Below are 23,335 nucleotides of genomic sequence, written 5' to 3'. Positions count from 1 at the left end.
CTCCTATGAGGACAGACTGAAGGAGTTGGGGCTGTTCAGTCTGCAGAAGAGAAGGCTCCGAGGAGACCTAATTGTCGCCTTCCAGTATCTGAAGGGGGCTACAGGAAGGCTGGGGAAGGACTTCTCAGGATCTCAGGTAGTGATAGGACTAGGGGGAATGGAATGAAGCTGGAGGTGGGGAGATTCAGGCTGGATGTGAGGAGGAGGTTCTTCACCATGAGAGTGGTGAAACCCTGGAATGGGTTGTCCAGGGAGGTGGTCGAGGCCCCGTCCCTGGGGGTGTTTAAGCCCAGGCTGGATGAGGCTCTGTCCAGCCTGATGTAGTGTGGGGTGTCCCTGCCCATGGCAGGGGGGTTGGAACTAGATGATCCTTGTGGTCCCTTCCAACCCTGAATGAAACTATGAAACTATGAAATTAAATTCAGTCTTGTGATCTGTGAGTTGATAGGAAAAGTTTTGAGGAGCATCTTGATTACTGCAGTCATTAAAAAGAGAGAACTTCCCAGCCCCCATCCACTCTTTTAATGTGGCATTGACCAGACATGCAAATGTGTTTTTCATTACATCTTAGATTCTCAGAAACCTCTCATCCTTAATTTTCTTGCAAGTCCAGAGATGGTCTTTATCACTCACATTAAATTTCATTTCCATATTTTTGCCCTCTAGTGCTGGCAGATTTTCTGTGTCCAAAAAAAATTGCAACTTTTCTGCCATAAAGTCTCTGGATAAATTAATGAGAGTCAAGGGCAGACGGCAACTCGTCCCCACCCATTCAGAGGAGAGTGTCCAGCAGATCCAGGGAGATTCTCCTCCCCCTCTATTCTGCCCTGGTGAGGCCAAACCTGGAATATTGCATCCAGTTTTGGCCTCCCCAGTTCAAGAAGGACAGGGATCTACTTGAGAGAGTCCAACAGAGAGCTACCAGGACAATGAAGGGACTGGAGCACTGCTCTATAAGGAGAGGCTGAGAGCCCTGGGGCTTTTTTAGCCTGCAGAAGACTGAGAGGGGATTTAATAAACGTTTATCAATAACTGAGGGCTGATTGTAAAGAGGAAGGGGACAGGCTCTGCTCAGTTGACCCTGTGATAAGACAAAGGGCAGTGGGTATAAACTACAGTACAGGAGGTTCCACCTCAACATGAGGAGGAACTTCTTCGCTGTGAGGGTCACAGAGCACTGGAATAGGCTCTCCAGAGGAGTTGTGGAGTCTCCTTCTCTGGAGACTTTCAAAACCCATCTGGATATGTTCCTGTACTAGATTCTATAGTCCTGCTCTGGCAGGGGGGTTGAACTTGATGATCCTGGTATGGGTTGTCCTGGGAGGTGGTTGAGGCCCCGTCCCTGGAGGTGTTTAAGTCCAGGCTGGATGAGGCTGTGGCCAGGCTGATCTAGTGTGGGGTGTCCCTGCCCATGGCAGGGGGGTTGGAACTAGATGATCCTTGTGGTCTCCTCCAACCCTGATCCTATGATATTATGATCTCTAGAGGTCCCTTCCAACCCCTAACATCCTGTGATCCACGGTGCACATACTTTGTTCAAAACACCTTTAGAACTTTCCAGAAGCAATAAAACATAAAAATGTGCCAACTTTGTAGCTAAACTGCTTCTTCTTCCTATGTTCCCAGGGAGACCTTGTGTATGGTGTGTTGCCTTGGAAATCCATTCCTATTCAAAACCTGAAAGATCCTATCTCCAGCAGAGGGGTCCAAATGGCACGCAATCTCTCAAGACATGGCCCATTGTCTTAATCCTCAGTGCAGCCAAACGAGCTGGTCCAAGATCTGTGTTGCAATGTTGTGTGTTGTGGAAATGAAGCAAGAGGAGATGTTTGTATTCCCAGGTCAAATGCCTGCTACAAAGCCATAAGGAAATAAACTCATCCCATTTGAAATTCTTTGCGTGGACTGCAATTGAACAGCTTCACCTTTTCCCTTCGGTGATCTCACTGCTGAAATGTCAGACCAAATCACTGCAAAACCAAGACCAGGCCCTTTTATGGTGCTGTCTTGTATTACCAAACTGCTGTCCTCAGATAAAGTGCTGGAGGTGCTGCCCTCTCCACCAGCACATCAGATCTGCTCGAGCAGCACAGTTGTGTAGCTCCTCTGATCCGGAGTACAAGAACTCATGGTCATAAAACACTCTAGGTCATAAGGATGTGTTTGTTTAAATTAAGGGAGGCTACAAGGTGTTACAGAGAAAGAAAATCCTCTTTGTTGTTGTTGTTTTGTTTTGTTTGCCAAGCCTCACAGATAGAACAGTGACAAAAAGACAGAAACTTTGTTAACTTTCCATCTTGATCAATATCGTTCAAGCTCTGCTACAGCCAGTGATTGGAAGTTTTGAAGTATCTAGTTACAAGCTGTGTCAAGTATGGAATGGTAGAGATGCAGCTGAGATTACAGCATCATTAAAGCTTCAAATTAATGGGGTTTGTGGCCTTTTTGCTTGTGTCATCATTCACAGCAGGCCTGGCACTGTGTGGGATTAATAACTTGTTAGAGACTATTACATGCATTTAAAGAATGCAGCTCTCTCATAAGTGGAAAACCTTAAGTACTTAAAACCTTCTGAGATAGCCAGTCATCAGCCCATCTATCACACAGACAGAAATATTGGTCTCACTGCAGAGACAGTAATTCAGCAAGGCTTCAGTCATACTTCAAAGATTTCAGGCTACTGAAAGGCTACCACTTAGAGGCTCTTTTCCTCTTTTAGAACAAAACCCGCTGTGGATCTCACTAAAAGTGCTGGTGCCTCAAGAGGGCATTACCTTCCTCACCACTTCTAGCAGAGACACCTCTCTGAGAGAATGCAGAAGATATGTTGGTACTTCTCCTGTGATGCTGCTCACACACACTGAGAAGCAAAGGCTTCTTCACAGCAGATAATTGTGAGACTAGAGCATTGGGTGGAGAGGAAACTAATGAAGTTCAAGGAGAGCAAGCATAGGATCCTGCACCTGGGGAGAAATTACCCTGTACACCAGTAGAGGTTAGAGCTGACCTGCTGGCCAGTGAGGAAGAGAGGAAATGAAGAAAAGCCAATACTGGTGCTTCAGTGGCTGAAGCACAGAAAGTGTTTGAGAGCAGCTGGGTGAGCAGGCATGCCCATTCCTTTTCATAGCCCACAAGGAAGTTCAGAAGGAGCACAGGCAAAATGTATCCAAATACAGCAGGAATAATTAAGACATGGAATTAATTTCTGCAGAGACACAAAGTCTAACTGGGCACAGATGACCTATCTAAATGCAGGCAAATGAGACACTGGCATTATAAGTTGGGGGAAAGATATAAATCGCTTAGCACTTTGGGGTGTAAGTCACACCCTGAGAGATATCAGTAAAACATTTCTTGCTTGAGTAGCAGTATCTAAAATTAATTCTGAGGAAGACCCTGTCCCCAGCCCTCTTTTGTGAAAGCAACAGGCAATGACCACTTAGAGATACCCATAGAGGCAAGCTAGCTCACTCAACCCAGCGTGGCAATCCCATTAGAAAAATGGGTCACCGGCAGCACATCCTCAGTGAGAGCAGAGCTCACAAGTATCACTTTTGTATGCCCAGAAATCTTATTTGCAATTAATGAGAAACTTCAAAGGAGTCTTGAAGCAAAGAATAAAAGTGTTATAATCTGAGAAGATTTCTTTTCCTCTGCCCTCCCAGGTAATAACCTGAATTTGCTAAAGCTTTGTGAACAAAGACTATCTACAAAGAGGGCTGGGAAAGGCAGATGCGCACTAGCAGGGTGTTCTGCAAGAGCAACAGACAAATGGGACTATGACCCCATGTAAAAGCATCTCATGTTTCTACAATCATTCAAGCAAGTTCCACCTCTTGAGAATTAATTACACTGACAGCAGGGGACACTGCTTACCTCACCATTCAAGAAGCAGTAAAATACTGACACGAAGAAACCCTGGAAAGAATAGAAAGCAGTTAATTATTAGAGAAGGATTTTAGCACACAAAATCAGGGACTGAGCTTTAGCCTGGGATCATGCTGAGCAGAGGCATAATCTTGCTGAGATCACCCACTTCTAGACAGAGGAAATCTTTACAACTTCTTGAGAAAACACTAAGTGTCTTGCAGCTCACAGGTGAGACACGAGAGCTAGAATCTGGACAGGACTTCCACTGAGAGAGGGCATTGCCACTTTAGGTGGGCTAAAGCATACCCAGAGCTACCAGGTTGCTCCCTAAAATGGCACAGACCCTTCACAGGTGCTGTGTCATACCTGCAGCTCTATGTGCATGTCTCAGACACTTACAAGGGGGTGCCAAGTGGCCTTAGATGGTTTTGTGTGGGCAAGGGTGTCATCAGGTTGCTTACATTCATCTGAGCTGAACTGCTCTGTGGAATCTACTGACAGCAGTGACTAGACCCCTGTAACAGCTGCAGAATGTAATGACTCTAATGGAAGCTGAGATGAAAACATGAAGACACTTTCATCTCTCAATCTGTGAGTGGAATCCTACCCATTTTGCTTTCATCACTGGACTCTAATTATTGTCACCACAAAGGAGAGGTTCCCTGTGCTTGCTTTCTTACATATGTCCTCATAACACTAACATGAAAACAAGCAGTGCAGAGTCTGTTGAGACACTGAGCATCAGAAGATGAGAAAGACAACTAATCTTAGGGAATGAAAACCATGGATCAGTTCATTGGTGAAGACCAAAGATTCTTTCTTTGTTCATAGCTTAAAAGGGACATTTTTCACTTTGGATCTTCAGTTGTGATTTCTGCTGGGATGCTGTGTGTTTTAAAACTAAACAGCAAAACCAGTAACTCAAAGGTCAAAACTTTTGTCCTCCACAACCCTGAATCTGGCTTGACAGCATGTGTGCTGTGTATTTGTATGGGGGTTGTGGGTATCAGAATGCTTGCCCCTGCATATATCAGAGGTGACACATTAATGTGAGATGTAGTTCCACCCAGGCTCAAGAAGGTCTTTAAGCAGAGGTGAAGCTGTAGGATACACCTATGCACAAATGGATAGCTAAAAACCATTCAAGGTCTTCAATAACTTCTGGGTTTGTGCCAAATACAAGAAGCTGAGGCAATTACTCATGTTCCACTGCCTTCTACGTCCTGGCAGAACTCCTCTTAAACTCAGGGAAGGAAGAAGATAGGGTGTGAATTCTCAGGTGTGTGAGAGGTGGAGGGGGAGGCTAGGCAATATACCTAATGTCTTAATTAAGAAAGCCCAACAGGTAGGAATTGTTTCCCTTCTGTTGCAGCAACATCAAGTCTGAGTCCCAGCTCACCCTGTGTTCTGTGGAGAGAGAAGCACCTTGAGAGGGTGATTCATCATTCTCTCTCAGGCAGATTAAAACAGAATGAAAAAATAATCTCTCTCTCCATTGGCTTTAAATGGGAGCACAGGTAAGAAGCTGTAGCTATAGACTGTGCTGCTCTTAAGGGAGATATTAATCACTCCAGTACACACCTGAGAGGAGATCTCCACTCCATATGAAATGCTTAAGTATCTATTTTGTGTGAGAACCATTTTCAGCTTACATTTCTATCATCAGCTTCATTGCCTGAAGTTTATGGCTGAAAAGCACTGAGGATCCTTTCAGAGGCAGCTGATACCAACTGCAACCTTGTTCTCTTACCTGAAAAGACTGCAGGAAGGAATTGAAATAGATGAAGACAATCTGGGAAATGTCATCTTCACCAGGGTTGACAAAGAAAAGCATATAGGTGATGCCCAGCAGAGGCAGAAGAACTAACGTTGCCTTGACTGCCTTCCTGTGGGTAAGAGACAGAAAATGCAAGTGAAGACAAGAAACAAGCTCATTGCTCCTTGTCCTATCACTGGCCACCACTGGGAAGAGCCCATCCCATGCACTGAGAAGTCTTCTCTTTCCCAGGCTGAACAGCCCCAGGTCTCTCAGCCTCTCCTCACAAGAGAGTCCTCTCAGCGTTCTGCCTCTACTCCATTGGACTCTCTCCAGTACTTGCCCATCCTTCTTCAACTGGGGAGCCCAGAAGTGGACACAATAGGTGCAGCCTCACCAGGGCAGAGTAGAGGGTGAGAAGAACCTCCCTGGACCTGCTGGCCACACTCCTCTAAATGCACTCCATCTTTTGCTTCTGCCAAGAGCACAAAGGCTTGCTCAGTCTCTGCAACACCTGCACACCCAACACAACTGCTTAGGGCTGCCTTATAAATAATAAATAGGCAGAGGGTGCACAATGAAGGACAAGTGATTATTAACACAATTACTAGAGGCTAGTCTTTATTATTGGTGCTGTAATAGCATTCTGGGATGTCAGCTGCAAAACAGCACTCATTGTGCTAGATCCTCTGTGAACACAAAAGGCTGCAATTTGCCTAAGTGTCTAAATCTCTGTATGAAGCTGTAACAGGTAGGTAAAGGCAGACAGGCAGGCAGGCAGGGGAGCACAAAAACATTGCCAGTGTCAGGACAGAGTGACAGTCTTAAAGCAGCTGCCACATTGCCTAGTACTTGCTTCACAAATGTTTGGATTACTCAGCTTTAGCCAAGCAAGGCTTGCCCCAGCCTTGCCTGGAATTGATCACTTTTTCTGTTTAGGCTGTGGGAAAAGGAGATTCCCTCACTCAGTTTGTAGTGAGGGTAAGATCACCATCATCTGTTCAGTGGTGAAGGCAGTTACTTTAGATTGCCTCACAGTCTAATACTTCCAATAGTCCCTGCAAACTGTGGCAGGGAGAAATGTGAATTGGGGGCCTTTTTAATCCTAGTTTTAGCTTTATGGCATGAGATTTGAGCATGAAGAAGGGGTGGATTTCCCCTTCATTTCTGAGGAAACCTGCAGAGTAGAGTCTGAACAAGAAACTCAGGCCATTGCATGTCCCATTGTGTTGGGGCATATGGAAGCCTGAAGGAGGTAAGGAGGCTTGTGGCTGCAGCACTACATGTGTCTTTGTGTGAGCTCAGGCTGTTTAGGCACTGGTTTAGCAGTAGCTGCAGGATTGTGAGCTCTAGGCAAGTAGTTGAATGAGATGATCTCAAAGGTCTCTTCCAGCCTTGACAATTCTGTGATTCTGTGACATTGAAATAGAGTGGACAGGAAAAATGCAGGCATGCTTTTATGGATAGCCTGTAAAAACAAATACTCTGTGAGCTCAAGGGGCAAACCCAACACTCTTCTAAGATCAACAGTGACATCTGGAAAGACAGAGATGGGGCAGGGCCAGGGCAGGCAAGGCAGTTCCTTGCTAAGAGGAGAGACAGCAAGAAGCCCCAGCTGACTTACCTGTACTGTATTGTTTCTGAAGTAGTTGAAGCTCTCAGTTTTGTCATTAAAATCCTAACTATGTTAAATAGAAATACAAAATTTATCTGGAAAAGAAAGGAGAGGAGAAAAAATAAGACCAGTGAGTCCATTGGTGGCTTTAGAAGGCAGATGCTGAAGTTCCCATCTGATTGAAAACCACCTCTCAGTTTTACCATGGATTGCAACAGACTAGAAATATCAGATCATGCAGCAAATATCCAACAGCCACTAATGCTTTCCAAACAGCAACGAAAATGGAGCACAAAATTCATGGTCCCAGGTGCCACAAGGAACAAAGGATGGGATACGTTTGGCTCTTTGCACCTGTCCCTGGCTGTGCCAACTGAAGGCAACAAAGCTGTCCCGGGCTGAGCCCATTGAAGGCAACAAAGCTGGTGAGGGGTTTGGAGCACAAGCCCTATGAGGAGAGGCTGAAGGAGCTGGGGCTGCTTAGCCTGGAGAAGAGGAGGCTCAGAGGAGACCTTATTGCTCTCTAAAGCTACCTGATGGGAGGTTGTAGCCAGGTGGAGGTTGGTCTCTTCTCCCAGGCAAGCAGCACCAGAACAAGAGGACACAGTCTCAAGCTGTGCCAGGGGAGGTTCAGACTGGATGTTCGGAAGAAATTCTTCCCAGAAAGAGAGATTGGTCATTGGGATGTGCTGCCCAGGGAGGTGGTGGAGTCACCATCACTGGAGGTGCTTAAGAGGGGACTAGATGAGGCACTTGGTGCCATGGTTTAGTTGATTAGATGGTGTTGGGTGATAGATTGGACTTGATGATCTCAAAGGTATTTTCCAACCTGGTTCATTCTATTCTCTATTCTATTCTATTCTATTCTATTCTATTCTCCCTCCCTGCACAGAGTATTTGGCAGCCCTGGGCCATGTGGCTTGGAACCCTTTGCCAATTCTGCAGCAGGCTCTAAGGGTTGGGTAGAGTCCTGAGACCGAGTGCAAGGCTGCATTGCAGAGATCTGAACAAGTGAGTCATGCTGGCCTCCCTTTGTATTTGGTGGAGGCTATATATTGCACTCCAAGAGTGGATGAATCATACCTGAAAAATGCATTTTTTCCCCATTTCCTTCAAAGGTGAGATGATAGATTTACTGCTTCCCTTTTTACTCTGCTGAGCTAGGTAATTATTATTTCTGTTACCATCTCATCACTGAGGACTGAGATTTGCTTTAATTACTGTTGTTGTAGCATCTGCTACTGAGTTTCTTATGTAAGCTTCCTCTCAATGTAAACAGGAAAGAAAACACAAAAAACAAACAAACAAGGAAACCTGAAAAGAAGACTCTGATTTGTGAACTGTGATCAGCAGACAGACTTGGCACCTACAAGCAAGTTTTGGGTGGCTTTCAACACATAAAGGCTAGGATAGAATAGGGTAGAGTAGAGTGTAGTGGAGTAGAGTAGAGTAGAGTGTAGTGGAGTAGAGTAGAGCAGAGCAGAGCAGAGCAGAATAGAATAGAATAGAATAGAATAGAATAGAAGTAGAATAGAATGAACCAGGTTGGAAAAGACCTTTGAGATCATCAAGTCCAACCTATCACCCAACACCATCTAATCAACTAAACCATGGCACCAAGCACCCCATCCAGTCTCTTCCTAAACACCTCCAGTGATGGTGACTCCACCACCTCCCTGGGCAGCACATTCCAATGGCCAGTCATGCTTTCTGTGTAGCTTACAACATACTGATCTGCCTCAGTATTGTTGATGGGGGAAGGGGAAAAAAATTTAAATGGGTAGATTCAGCTTGGATGTTAGGAGGAAGAAGTTCTTCCCCATGAGGGTGGTGACACATTGGCACAGGTTGCCCAGGGAGGTGGTAGAAGCCTCATCCCTGGAGGTTTTTAAGGCCAGGCTGGATGTGGCTCTGTGCAACCTGATCTTGTGTGAGGTATCCCTGCCCCTGTCTGTGGCAGGGTGGTTGGAACTGGATGATCCTTGAGGTCCCTTCCAACCCTAACAATTCTATGATTCTATGTACTTGGTCAGAACTACACAACTGATATCTCAGGACTGCTTGAGGTCACAACCCAAGCTTGGAGGAGATATTTATCTCACTTGCATTTCCAGAGTCCCAGAGTTCCTGGCATTTTGCAGTCTGTGAATGAAACAATTCTGTGATTGTTTTCCCACTATCCATGAAGGCTGCAGCAGCACAGCTGGCAGTTTAAAGGTGCTCTCACAATATGCCCCTGGTTTGTTTGGGGTTTTTAATTTATTTATTAGATTTTCCTGTGCAGTGTGGTGTATTGCAATGCTTACAGGGTCTTGGCATCCATCCTGCCTTTCCCTGCGGTTGCTGGAACTCTGTTTACAGCAAATGGTTCAATAAGCACCTGAATAAACACTGGGAGACTGGCAGCACGAGGAACCATGTACATTAAACACTTATTAGGTGAGTTACAAAAGTGCTGCTCCAGGAGCTAAACAAGTGACATTTTTTGAAATTACTTTCTTAGCAGAGCAGGGCCTGAGGGAGGGTAAGAAATAAATGAAGTGGTGCAGGTTGTGGGTTTTGCTCCTGCTGGAATTGTCTTTGTCACATCATAAGAACTGAAGCAAACTGGTTCTCCCCTTGTTTATCAGAGACAAAACCAGCTGCATGTCACTGGTTGGACATGAATCTTAAGCTCCTCACATAGAATAGAATAGAATAGAATAGAATAGAATAGAATAGAATAGAATAGACCAGACCAGGTTGGAAGAGACCTTCAAGATCATCGTGTCCAACCTATGATCCAACACCACCCAACCAACTATACCATACCATTCCTCAATGACAGAAAGGAGGGGGATGGAGGTGTCCTTCACCCACCCACAGAAAGAAAACTTCTGCTTCTAAAATTCTGCTACCAAAACCATTGGCTCCTCATCAGCTCAGGGCAAGGTTTGGAATATTTCTATCAGGGATAGAATAGAATAGAATAGAATAGAATAGAACAGAACAGAACAGAACAGAACAGAATAGACCAGACCAGGTTGGAAGAGACCTTCAAGATCATCGTGTCCAAACCATCAACCAATCCAACCCACCTAAACAACTAACCCATGGCACCAAGCACCCCATCAAGTCTCCTCCTGAACACCTCCAATGATGGTGACTCCACCACCTCCCCAGGCAGCCCATTCCAATGGGCAATCACTCTCTCTGTATAGAACTTCTTCCTAACATCCAACCTAAACCTCCCCTGGCACAGCCTGAGACTGTGCAGAAATCCAAACCCTGCCACTTTTTGCAACTGTAATGGCAGGTGCCAGATGGAATTAGAGCCTGTAGGGAAAGTGCAAGTTCCAAGTATAAGTAAGACTAATCACATGGGATTAACACGATGAACTGGACTGGAGAAAGCATTTCAAGTTTCATGAGTCCTGCTCTGATGTGGCAGCAGGGCACTGGAAGTTACAATTGCCACAAGGCTGCATCAGAAAAATTAAGGATTTTGATCTTCTCTGCAACTGAACTGCAGAAGTGTGATTCACCAGTCCAGAAGGAGAATTTCTAGCTGCTGCTATGCACCTCTGTTTAGGCAAAAAGATCTGTCCTTTGAGTTGGATTAAATAAATCCTACCTTGATATACTTAACATTTCCCAGTGGAACAGCTGTGAATACAAAGTCACACTGACTTCTGGAATAGCTTAACAGAACAGAAGACTTCTTTGGTTAATGGTTGGCTGCCTTAATCCATTTGGCACTTCAATATGACAGTAATAACTCTTTTACAGAAAAACTTTCCCAGTGCTCAACCAAGACTCCAGAAACACTGCTCCTAAATTCCACCTCACCTAACTGCAGGAATAAACTCAGGCTTTGGAATTTTATTTCCTCTTCTGATCCTCACAAATGACTGCTCTGTAAATGGCAACATGGATCCAAACTCCCTTGGAATTTTTCAGGAGGCTCCCAAGTTTCAACTGGACCTACCTCCACACCTGACATTGACTCACATAGTTAAACTTGGATACCATCTAATCACAGAATGATAGAATTGGTTCTGTTGGAAAAGACCTTTAAGATCATTGAGCCAACCATTAACTTACCACCACCATGGCCATTAAACCATGTTCTGAAGTGCCATGTCTATTCATCTATTAATAAATAAATTGCCCATCAAAGCCCTGCTAGACACCAGAGGACAAATGTCAGGCCTGTCACCCAGTTGTCTGATCACCAGGCATTGCTTGATGGGTAAAGAAAGTGTGGGAGGACAAATACTTAATGACACTGCCCAAGTCCAGAGTCCTAGCTTTCAGCAATGGCTAGCTCTGAGGACTTTCTGAGACAGGCATTAGAGACTCATCTCTGCCTCAATCTCTTCCCTGAATGGATCTAATCCATTAACTCAATTTCATCTGGGTTTCATCTTTACAACACTCAGTGTCACAGGGAGTACTACACTTCAGCAGCTCATAAGAGGGAAGGGAGCAAATTTGAAAAGCAAATAAACTTGCTTGACAAGCAAAAAGAAACTTGCTCCAAGGGAATGAGGGTGGAAAGAAGTCACATGGAAAGTTGGCCTGTCTTTCTCTGCAAACCAGTCTTGGTTTTTTGAAAAGGGATGGTGAATGGGACAGGGGTAAGTAGAGCATTCTGGGATGGCTGGACAGTACAGGAAAAATCAGTCAGATGTATTAGACCAAGAGAGGATGGCTGGGATGCAAAAGGGATAATCAAGTCAGGAGACAGGTTAGAAAACCCACATCTTCTGGCTTTAGAATCTATGGATATTGCATGCAGCCCTTTCAAGGCTTGGTTTTCCACTTTCTCACACTGTGGCTACTTTCCACAGCTGTCACCACACCTGGAAAGGACACAAGTGCTGCCTTTGGCTTGTTACACACAAAGTTCCTCTTACTGACTTCACCCCACAGCCTTCTTCAGGGAAAAGAATAACTAATTCTTCCCCATGCTGGATTACCTACCTAAGAGAGAAAAGTCAAGCACCTTGGCCTTGCCTGTAAAGCAATTCCATCACCCAGTGAAGATAAAAGCTTCTTATCCCCCCCTCTATTTATATTTAGCAGAGAGGAATAGGCACTTTTCAACAGTGGTTCATTTGATACATGAGGAGGCTCAGGGGAGACCTCATTGCTCTCTACAACTACCTGAAAGGAGGTTGTAGCCAGGTGGGGGTTGGTCTCTTCTCCCAGGCAAGCAGCACCAGAACAAGAGGACACAGTCTCAAGTTGTGCCAGGGGAGGTTTAGGCTGGATGTTAGGAAGAAGTTCTTCCCAGAAAGAGTAATTTGCCATTGGAATGTGCTGCCCAGGGAGGTGGTGGAGTCACCATCCCTGGAGGTGTTCAAAAAAGGACTGGATGCGGCACTTTGAGCCATGGTTTAGTTGTCAGGAGGTATTAGGTAATAGGTTGGACTTGATGATCTCTGAGGTCTTTTCCAATCTGATTGATTCTATATTTTAAATAAGTGGGTTTGGATAAATTGGTTTTTGGACTTGAATCAGTTGCCCACACAAATCATCTGCAGATTGTCCAGGGGTATCCCATCTAAGTTTCAGCCAAATGAATGTGCCTGTGTCTACTGAGGATCTGTGATACTACATGAAAGCCTAGGTCCCCTTTTGTCTCTATGACAGTTGTTCTCAGAGATCTTTGAGATTGGAATAAGACAACCTCTCAAAGGCAGAACTTGGCCAGGCAAAAGACGCAAATGTGGTAACATGGAGATGCTTTCTGGTTCTGCCTAGGAGAAACGCATTGCAGTGTGTTCAGTTTTAATGGCTTCTTTTTAAAAGAACACTCATTTCAGAAGAACATTTGCCTCAGTAAGATCTTTTAGTAGCACTCAGAGAGTCCCAATCTGAAGATCAATTTTCATAGCATAATCAGATGAATTGTTACTGTCCATTTGTACACGCTGGGCCTGGTACCACAGCTCAGAGAGATGATAGTTTAGAGTCCATTCAGGAGAGAAGACACGGTCTGGGAAACAAAGAGAAAATGGGCTGCTGCACATGGCCTGCAAATGCTGAAGCTCTTGAAATGAAAATGGAGCTGCTTTTTTCTTTCTTTTTTTTTTCCAGCTGGAGAGAATCCATGCAGTTCCAGTGACAACCACACTGATTCTGATTTACAAGCAAAGAAGATGAAGCCTCTGGTGTTTATTCCATATATATCTCTAGCAGCGTTTCAAAGGTAGATCCAGCTACTGCAAAGTGAGTTTTCCAAGAAAAGAGCCTCTGCACCATGGCCAGAAAAGTACACAGCTATTTGCCCAAGGGCTTTCTTCTTATTATTGGAGCTGTGTGTCAACAAATTAATTTGTCTCAGAACTGGAGAGCTCTACCAAAACCCACACATCAGTTCCATCAATGGAGACTGATGAATGGACATTAAAGGGAAGTCATGAGGGCAGGGAGTGCATCCTTTCTATTTACCTTTAATCACACATGATATTTTTATTCATTTCTCTTCATAGCTGTTTTCTGCTTCGTAACAGCAAATAGAACTAAGGATTTTCCCTTTGATATTCATTGGTCTGAAAAATGAATCCAAAGGTAAGGTCTTGAAGACAGAATAAACCAGCTTATATAACAGCCTTACTGCTGGAAAGAAGACCCTCTCCAACTACAGATGGGGAAGAAGTAGTTTTCTTAGCTTGCCAGGGCTCTGGAGCTTTGGTGTTGCCATTTCTAAATTAGAGATGAAAATTCAGAGCCCCAAAACGGAGTTATAAGCCAGTGATCCAAAAAGCATTTGGACCATCTGTTTTGGCACTTACCAGTTCTAATCTGAAGACACAAACCCAGAAGCTCTCTTGAACCAAAAGAAACTTTTCAGTGAAAGAGTTCAGGCAGAAAAATATTCTGTCATAAACCCCAAATTCCAGTTGAGACAAAATTTATGTCTCTTAGCAAGGTGAAAGAGCCAAAACATTCCACAAGAGAGGGAATGTTGACTGTGGAGGCTGCTCTGCAGATTTCCTTAAGCTCAGGAGTTTGAATGGGAAGCCAATAAGCTCCTCTAGAGTTTAATGGGCAACTAGGATTGATTTTGCTAATTTCTGCCAGGCTTCCCATTTTATGGTTCACAGAAAGCTCATACTTCCGTGCTTCCTAGAATGTTTGCTCCTCTTCATTCCCAGGAAATACAAATGTTATGCTGTTTAGACTTGGCATTGTTATGCATTGTGGTAAAATCCACTGCAAGATTAAGTAATCCAAATTGGCACCAGATCAGTCATTGTAGCTAGAGCATTATAGGCTGTCATTCTGCCCTCAAATGACTCTCATACTGTCCTGACCTGATACTCAGACGGGGCCTTTTGTCACAGAGGTTTCCCTTTCAAAGGCCACAGGCACCACAATAGTTCCCTTTGGCACAAAGCAAAGTGCTGGAATATGCTACCTGATCAGGAATCATGAGATGTGATTATGCAGAGTGAGGCATGATGTGGTGGATGGTCATGATCAGGAAGACTGTGAAAGAGACTCCTTAAAGCAGCAGTGAAAGATCAGCTCTTCAGGTGAGCAGAGCAGGACTACACAGGTCAAGAAGACTCTATGAGGTCCAGTTGTGTTTTGGTGAGGAAGGGAGGGTGGAAAATGTACACATAGCTTCCTTTCCTGATGTCTGTGTTGCACATCAGCACACCAACCCTTGCCTTTGCCCATGATGTTACCTAAACCCAAGTCCAAACAGCACTGCAGCCCTAGTTGGGATCACACTGTTTCCTCACTAGAGCCCTGCATCGTGCATTACCACGTCCACAGTCTACTTTCCAAGCTTATAACCCCATCTGGGAGCCTCTTACTACTGTGCTGGCCCTTCTGTTTCTCCTGGGACATTTGGTATTCAAAAATCTTTGTTAAAGAAACAAAGTGCAGGCCATTCCCCAGTCAAGTCAACTACCATGGGAGTCTTTAGTCACACGTGACTAAACAGGGCTTTTCTCCAACTATTCCACCCAACAGACCAGGGACAGTGAATGCTGCAACAGCAGTAAACAAACTCTGGCAAAAATAACAATGGCACAGAGAGCTCTTTCCTGGAGGGAATGATAGCCTCTTGACAACCAACCCATCACACCACCACACTGAAAGTGTCCAAGATGACATGACCACCTAAACCATGGACCCAGTGCTGTGAACCGTTCCTCTGGCAGTTCCCCAGGCCGGGCAGGTTCAACTTGCCACCTGTTGACAGCAAGAAACACAAGAGGAAACTCAAGAGAGTCTTCCTCAAAAGAGAAATAATCTAGCAATTTGCTGATGAAATGTGATTTCCTACCTGGAAAGTTCTGTGAATAAGACTTGACAGCATGAATTGCACAGAGAGTTTTCTGGGCAACTACTGCTGGCCAGATGAGTTTCCTATGGGCTGCAGAACCACTGCCAGAGGTCAGTTCAAATCCAACTCATTAGCTGTGACTGGAAGAGGTCACAGAGCTCTACTGTTTTTGACATCCTTGTGCCTTCCGTCACTGGTGACCACTGTTAATCACTGGAGGGAAGAGGAAAGCAGGAGGAGACCTGATGGGGTGCTTGGTGCCATGGGTTAGTTGTTTAGGTGGGTTGGATTGGTTGATGGGTTGGACATGATGATCTTGAAGGTCTCTTTCAACCTGGTTTATTCTATTCTATTTTGTCCCCATATGTGTTAAGGCAGGACTAGGAGGGTGATGTTTGACTGTGTGGCCTGGAGCACATGGCAGATAGCAAGCTTCAGTGCTCTTAATCCAGCATTTCTCACAACACCCTTGAAATTGTCAATAAGTCAAACAATCATAGAATCACAGAATCTTAGGTGTTGGAAGGGACCTCCAGAGATCGAGTCCCCCCCGCCCCATACCAAAGCAGGAACACTTCCAGGTGGCTTTTGAAAGTCTCCAGAGCAGGAAACTCCACAACCTCTCTGGGCAGCCTGTTCCAGAGCTCTGTCACCCTCACCATACAGAAGTGTTTCACTGTGTTGAAGTGGAACCTCCTGTGTTTCAGCTTGTACCCTTTGTTCCTTGTCCTGCCACTGGGCACCACCGAAAAGAGCCTGGCACCTTCATCCTGCCACCCACCCTCAGATATTTATAGATGTTGATGAGATCCCCTCCCAGCCTTCTCTTCTCAAGACAATTTGAGTTTATTTGCATATGGATCAAAAAATGAGCCTGTTCAGCTGCTTTAGCACACTGTGGAGCTCTGTATGTTCAACATAAACACGAGGCAACTATCAGCTGAGTCAAGGGGGGGAGGGATGTTTTAGCAATCAGGGGTGTATTGTAAGAGGAGTTTTCATCTTCACCTTTTAGACTGCAACTCCAGGAAGCTCCTTTCCTCACCCAGCCATGCTTTCTGATGGGAGTAACCATAGGAGAGGGAAGGGTGGGCTTGCCCTCATGTTTCTTCCCTTGCTAGTATCAGCTGATTTCCACCCCACAGTGCAATTACTGTTGTTAACTCATTAGTGTTTTAATTAGAGCTCAAGTGCAAACCAATTTAGAAAGGTTCAATAAACAACATGAGTTCAGTATAGCTGTTGGCTCATTTTAGGGGGGCTCTCAAGGTTGCTCTAAATCAGATGCAGATATAATGACCTGTATATAATGAGGCACTTTACCCCCATTTTTGCTGCCTCTTTGGGATCTTTAAAGGGGAAATGTTAACAAGGAAGTGCTGTTCTGGGGAGAACAAAGCCATTATCAAGACTCTAAGCTACCTCTGCTATCTGCCAGCGATGCCACCCAAGGATTTTACAGATCCTGATGACTAAAGGGCTTATGATGATTTATAGACTTCCAGGCAGTGACAGGAAAACAAAATGCTGCAAGTATTGCAAAGCTGCTACCTTGTGTTGTCTAAACAGCATTTGCTTGTGAGTTAGTTTCTGTATCAGTGAGTTAATTTACTGTGAGGCTGCTTGTGGGTTTGGGGATGGCTCCCTTGGTGACTCACAGTTATATTGTGTGTATCACACCAATTGTATTTCTCTCCTTAAAACATAAAGAAAAGAGTTCTTACACAAAACCAGACTGCTACTGTATTTCCCCCCCCCCCACCCTCTTCAGCTATGCTGCATCTTAACAATTAACACAGAAATTAATTCTCCTGATTTCAGGTTATGGAACATTCAGATTAGTAGCTAGCTTCCTAGGCAACAGAGAAGCTTTCTTTTTTGGTGATGAATCACATGAAAGGCACAGAAATGACAAGGTGAGAGCAAAACACTTCTTATCTTTGAGAAAGCTGGCAGCAAATGCCTGCTCTAGAGCATTTGCACCTTTTCCATGGGTGTTGGAGTGGTGTAAGGGACATCTGTACTGAGTCTTGGTTTCCTAAGAGAGGAGACCCCACTGTGAATTCTCTGTTAGGACACCTGCTTTCTTCCTAGGTGGCCTTTATCACAAAGGAACGAAAGGGCAGAATCAGGTTTGTCAGCACTGTCCTTTCTAAAAGCCTCATCTTTTCCATCCACACCTATTTACTTTCTGGGAAAGCATTCCTCCACTTCAGCTGAAGGCTCAAAATGGCTTATGAACGAGCTTCCTTCTTCTTCTGCCTTCTGTTGGTTGGCACAGGAGACAGAGTGTTGGGTAAACACATAAACAGCCTCTTAACTGTAGGCAGCACTGGGAAGGAAACTACAGCAAGAAAGCCAACAAACACACAGCAGTGATGAGGATGTAGATGATGTAGGTCAATGTACCAGTTCCATAACTTGTAGAAGTAGATGAATGTATCAGTTCCTTAACTTGATGACTACATTTTTCTAATCAATGTGCACGATGGAATGGCCCTAGCTCTCAAAAGCCTCAAGTGGATGAGCAGATGTTGTAACCACCTGGTTTAGAACATCTTTCCTTCCCACAGCTGAAAACATTGCACGAAGGAACACAAAGAGCATTACAGAGGCAGGAGGAAAGAGTGGCCTACGGTCAAGGAAACAGCCCAAACCAGATCACTGCAATTCTGACTTGCAGTGTTAGCAACCATGGCACAAACAAGGTCAGCTTCAGAGAACAACTGAAGATGTTTGACCTTGTTTGTCTTATTTAACATAAAAGCAGATGTGGAACATCACAAAAGCCTATCAAATTATCCCTCAATGGGAGATGGCAGTGTCCTTCTGCCCACACACACTCACCAGAAGAACAAGAATCACTGGTCCTTGATATATGTAGTCAATGTATTTCCCTGGCTCCTTTCCAAACCAGCATCTGTAAGAAAGAAAACAAATAGAAAGAAAATAATTCATAAAGGAGAATGCACTTCTCTGAGATTGTGCTACCACAGGACACCAGAGTGAGATGTTAGAATCGTAGAATTGTCAGGGTTGGAAGGGACCTCAAGGATCATCTAGTTCCAACCCCTCTGCCATGGGCAGGGACACCCCACACTAGATCAGGTTGCTCAGAGCCACATCCAGCCTGGCCTTGAAAACCTCCAGGGGTGAGGCTTCCACCACCAGCCTGGGCAGCCTGTTCCAGTGTCTTACCACTGTTTAATTATACACCTTGTGTACACAGTTGTTTAATTATACACATGATCAACAAGTGGTGAAGTTTTCTGCTACAAAGCCACCTTTTCTTTGCCCACAGATCTAAGCCCCATTTTCCCCTCCAATTAGACCATTTGTGTTCCCACTATGTTTCTGGCTATTGCCCATGTAAGTATTTCTAAGGAATGTGAGAACCTGTTGTAAAGGGGGATGCAGAAGATGTGTCCTGCTGAGTCTGAAAAGGGCTGAAAGGGAAAAAAGTCTGTTTTTGATGGCAGTGCCCAGAGACACTTAAAATCCATGAAGTAAGGGCTGTAACTTTGAACAAGTATGTCTCCAGCTGCAAGGAAATGCTGTCTAAACACTGTACTGGATGAATATGGAGTTGATCCCATGGCCTCTGAACCAAGCTGGTGACCACCAAGTCCAGCATGCAGCACAGAATTAATTTGCAGCTAGCAAATAACTGATCCAACATCACCCAAAGGAAATCAACTCAGGTTAAGAGAAACCAAAGGTAAACTGAAAGGCCTGGAACTAGCAGAGCCTGGATGTGTCATGTGTGATGAATTGCTGTCTGGATTTCTACCAATTACAAGTGTTGTTCTCCCTGCTGTGTTATGTGATGGACTAAGCCTGTGATTCCACAGCACTCCACACTGACATTCACTCCATTCTCTTAGCTGAGAGTAATAAATCAGTTTTATTTATGTCAGTCAATTATTCTGTAACCAGGCTCAGGTCTGGACTCAATCACACCGTTACATTTTCCTTGATGCACTTTTGGCACAGGCTAAACAACAGCCAGCTTGAAACTATTCCTGGGGAACAAATCTAGGGCTAGCATCAGCCAGAGGATGTTCCCAATATTCTACAAACTGCAGCTATCCCAATTTGGATACCAAGAGGGTTTAAAAATATGGATGTGAACTCCTTCATGCTATTTTGACTCCAGCCCTAGGAATGATTCCAGGCCCAGCTAAATTAATATTGCAGATACAGCCACATGGGCTGGAACCTGGATCCACCAAGCAGATACAACCTTATTATCACACTGACTTAAAGTTTTGGTCAGTGGAGTTCCAGACCCTTTAGGGAGTAGATTCTGGAGTTCAAGGGTCTGTGAGTCTTTCTTTTTCCCTTTTGTGGGTATCACATAACAAGTCTACACAGCAAAAATTATGCCTTCTTTTTAGTCTTGTGACAAAACATAAGCTTAGTGCCACTGCAGTCATCAAGACAAGGATAATTCCTGAGCCAGGGAGAGCATGGAGATAGGTGCAGATTTGCACTTTTACAAGCATGCAAGAAATAATCCTTGTGGCCTCAAAGTGGTTGCAGTCTGTAGGACATGACCACACGAGCTGAAGGCACATAAACCAAGACTAAGGAAAGCTACGGTTCAGATGAAATTAGTTGGAATCACATAATGCTGCCCAAGCCTTTCTCCAAAGAGTGTTGATTGCTAAACCAGAAGGAGCTGTTTGCCCACTGCAAAATGCACTCTCTGAACTCACTGCAAAGAAATGCTGAGCAGCAGGTATCTAGGAACACACTCAGCATCACACAATTGTTTGCTTTGTGTGCTACAGGCTGGGGTCAGAGTGGATGGAGAGCGGCCAGGCAGAGAGGGACCTGGGGGTGCTGGTTGATGGTAGGCTGAACATGAGCCTGCAGTGTGCCCAGGTGGCCAAGAGGGCCAATGGCATCCTGGCCTGCATCAAGAACAGTGTGGCCAGCAGGAACAGGGAGGTCATTCTGCCCCTGCAGTGGTTGGGCCACACCTTGAGTCCTGTGTCCAGTTCTGGGCCCCTCAGTTTAGGAAAGATGTTGACTTGCTGGAACATGTCTAGAGGAGGGCAACAAAGTTCATGAGGAGTTTGGAACACAAGTCCTATGAGGAGAGGCTGAGGGAGCTGGGGTTGCTTAGCCTGGAGAAGAGAAGGCTCAGGGGAGACCTTATTGCTCTCTACAGCTACCTGATGGGAGGTTGTAGACAGGTGGGGGTTGGTCTCTTCTCCCAGGCAAGCAGCACCAGAACAAGAGGACACAGTCTCAAGCTCAGACTGGATGTTAGGAAGAAATTCTACACAGAGAGAGTGATTGCCCATTGGAATGTGCTGCCTGGGGAGGTGGTGGAGTCACCATCATTGGAAGTGTTTAGGAGTAGACTTGATAGGGTGCTTGGTTTAGTTGACTAGATGGTGTTGGATGATGGGGTGGATGTGATGATCTTGAAGGTCTCTTCCAACCTGGTCTATCCTATCCTATCCTATCCTATCCTATCCTATCCTATCCTATCCTATCCTATCCTATCCTATCCTATCCTATCCTATCCTTGTCTATTCTTCTATTCTATTCTATTCTATTCTATTCTATTCTATTCTATTCTATTCTATTCTATTCTATTCTATTCTATTCTATTCTATTCTATTCTATTCTATTCTATTCTTTGATTCAATTCCTACATCTTTAATGTTCCAAGTGAAGGAAAGAGCTTTAAATATCTCAGAAATACAACCCATTCCCTGGTGCACTGACAGCAAATTGCTGTGCAGTGCTAATTTTGCAAGTAATCTTCCAGAATCTGGTGATGAGAGCTAGACTTGGAATAAGATACTTCCTCCAGCTAAGTTATCATCCAAGAAAAACTCCCCAGGGCAGTCTTAAATGAATGAAATTGGAGTTTTTTGTTTATGTATTTTTTTTAGTTATGGTGATGGAAAGATATGGAAAAAAAATAAAGAGAAAATATGCCAAGGCAGGAAACACAACTCTCCAGAACTTGTAAGACCTGCATTTGAGAGAGGTTTTTTGAAGGGCATTTTGGGAGAACTATTATACATGGCCTGAAACACAGTGAACCAGGTGCTGTTCGAAGAGGAGTTTCTGGGAAGCTGGCTGTTTGAGCAGAGGAACCTAACAGAGGGACTAATAAGAAACAGACTGAGGCATGTTGCAGAAATTAGTGGGCTAGGAAAAGTCAGCAGAGAATTTGGAACAGAGCTAGTAAAGCACAAATGAGCTTCCAGTGCAAAAGGCTGCTCATTGTCCTTTGGAATTTAAATATTGCTTAACTATTAAGACCATACTGCAGAGCAAATTGCTGACATTGATTATCTGGAGCTCTGTAATAGACCGAGGTTGCACTGAGTGAAGCATTGTGTGTGTTACAGACACCTCCAGGCAATCCAAAGAAACAAGGTTGTAGCCAAAGGGAGACAGAAGGGCAACGAAGTTAGTGAGGGGTTTGGAACACAAGCCCTGTGAGGAGAGGCTGAGGGAGCTGGGGTTGCTTAGCCTGGAGAAGAGGAGGAGGCTCAGGGATGACCTTATCACTCTCTACAACTACCTGAAGGGAGGTTGTAGCCAGGCAGATGTTGGTCTCCTCTCCCAGGCAGCCAGTACCAGAACAAGAGGACATAGCCTCAGGCTGCACCAGGAGAGGTTTAAGTTGGATGTTAGGAAGAAGTTCTATACAGAGAGAGTGATTGCCCATTGGAATGGGCTGCCTGGGGAGGTGGTAGAGTCACCATCATTGGAGGTGCTCAGGAGGAGACTTGATGGGGTGCTTGGTGCCATGGGTTAGTTGTTTAAGTGGGTTGGATTGGTTGATGGTTTGGACGCGATGATCTTGAAGGTCTCTTCCAACCTGGTCTGGTCTATTCTATTCTATTCTATTCTATTCTATTCTATTCTATTCTATTCTATTCTATCCCATTCCATTCCATTCCATTCCATTCCATTCCATTCCATTCCATTCCATTCCATTCCATTCCATTCCACAACACAGGCATCTGCAGGGGAGCCTGATGCTCCAGGTTCCCTTTGGAGTTGTAAAGAACCACAAAGCAGCATCTCTAGGATGCTGTTCATCTCATTAGGCTACAGAATAGAACTGCCACATTGTTATTAAAAATGTCTAATAGCTCTGGATAAAATTTCTAATACATATATATAATATATATATTAATATAGATATTTTATATATATATATATATATATATATAAATTTCTAATACAACAGGATAGTAAGTGGGAGAGGACAGACATTTGCCAGTGATACTGAAAAAGTCTGCATTTGATTAGCTGTACTTCACATTTACAGTCTAAGTGTTCAAACTGGGACCTTAACTGAGGAATTGCCAACATTTCTGTCTGTCATCCTAACTCTGTCATCTTAACTCTTACTTTAAATCCAATATAAGCTGCTATTTGGGCAAGAAAATCAGCACTGCCTTATTTCTTTAATACCAGAAAGAGAAATTAAACCACTGACAATGACTTGGTGCATCAGAATTTCAATGCTATCAGTGTTAAATAAAAGGTGGTTTGTTTGTTTGCTTGTTTTTACCTCTGAAAGAATAAACAAGCACTCCCTGAATATTAAAATCATAGAATCAACCATGTTGGAAGAGACTTCCAAGATCATCCAGTCCAACCTATCACCCAGCCCTATCCAATCAACTAGATCATGGCACTAAGTGCCTCATCCAGGCTTTTCTTGAAGATCTCCAAGGATGGTGACTCCACCACCGCCCTGGGCAGCACATTCCAATGGCAAATCATTCTCTCTGTGAAGAACTTCTTCCTAATATCCAGC

The 23,335-nt window shown here is 44.4% G+C and overlaps 1 protein-coding gene across 2 annotated transcripts in view; it reads right to left on the bottom strand.

Moving 5' to 3' along the window:
- Nucleotides 1-23,335, bottom strand: part of CRHR2 (corticotropin releasing hormone receptor 2) — a 150,717-nt gene that overhangs the window by 11,919 nt on the left and 115,463 nt on the right. For both annotated transcript variants that reach the window (XM_068145908.1, XM_068145909.1), the window contains 4 exons: nucleotides 18,379-18,451; nucleotides 7,251-7,336; nucleotides 5,621-5,756; nucleotides 3,877-3,918 (listed from right to left, as the gene is read on the bottom strand). In XM_068145908.1, the coding sequence (XP_068002009.1) occupies nucleotides 3,877-3,918; nucleotides 5,621-5,756; nucleotides 7,251-7,336; nucleotides 18,379-18,451 (337 nt within the window). The remainder of the gene's footprint in view (nucleotides 1-3,876; nucleotides 3,919-5,620; nucleotides 5,757-7,250; nucleotides 7,337-18,378; nucleotides 18,452-23,335) is intronic.

Source organism: Melanerpes formicivorus, unplaced genomic scaffold (assembly GCF_026170545.1).
Source record: "Melanerpes formicivorus ecotype bairdi unplaced genomic scaffold, bMelFor1.0.p_v2 SCAF_13, whole genome shotgun sequence".
NCBI classification, from domain to species: domain Eukaryota; kingdom Metazoa; phylum Chordata; class Aves; order Piciformes; family Picidae; genus Melanerpes; species Melanerpes formicivorus.
The sequence above is the reverse complement of the archived record's forward strand: the minus strand, read 5'-3'. Positions and strand labels throughout refer to the sequence as shown.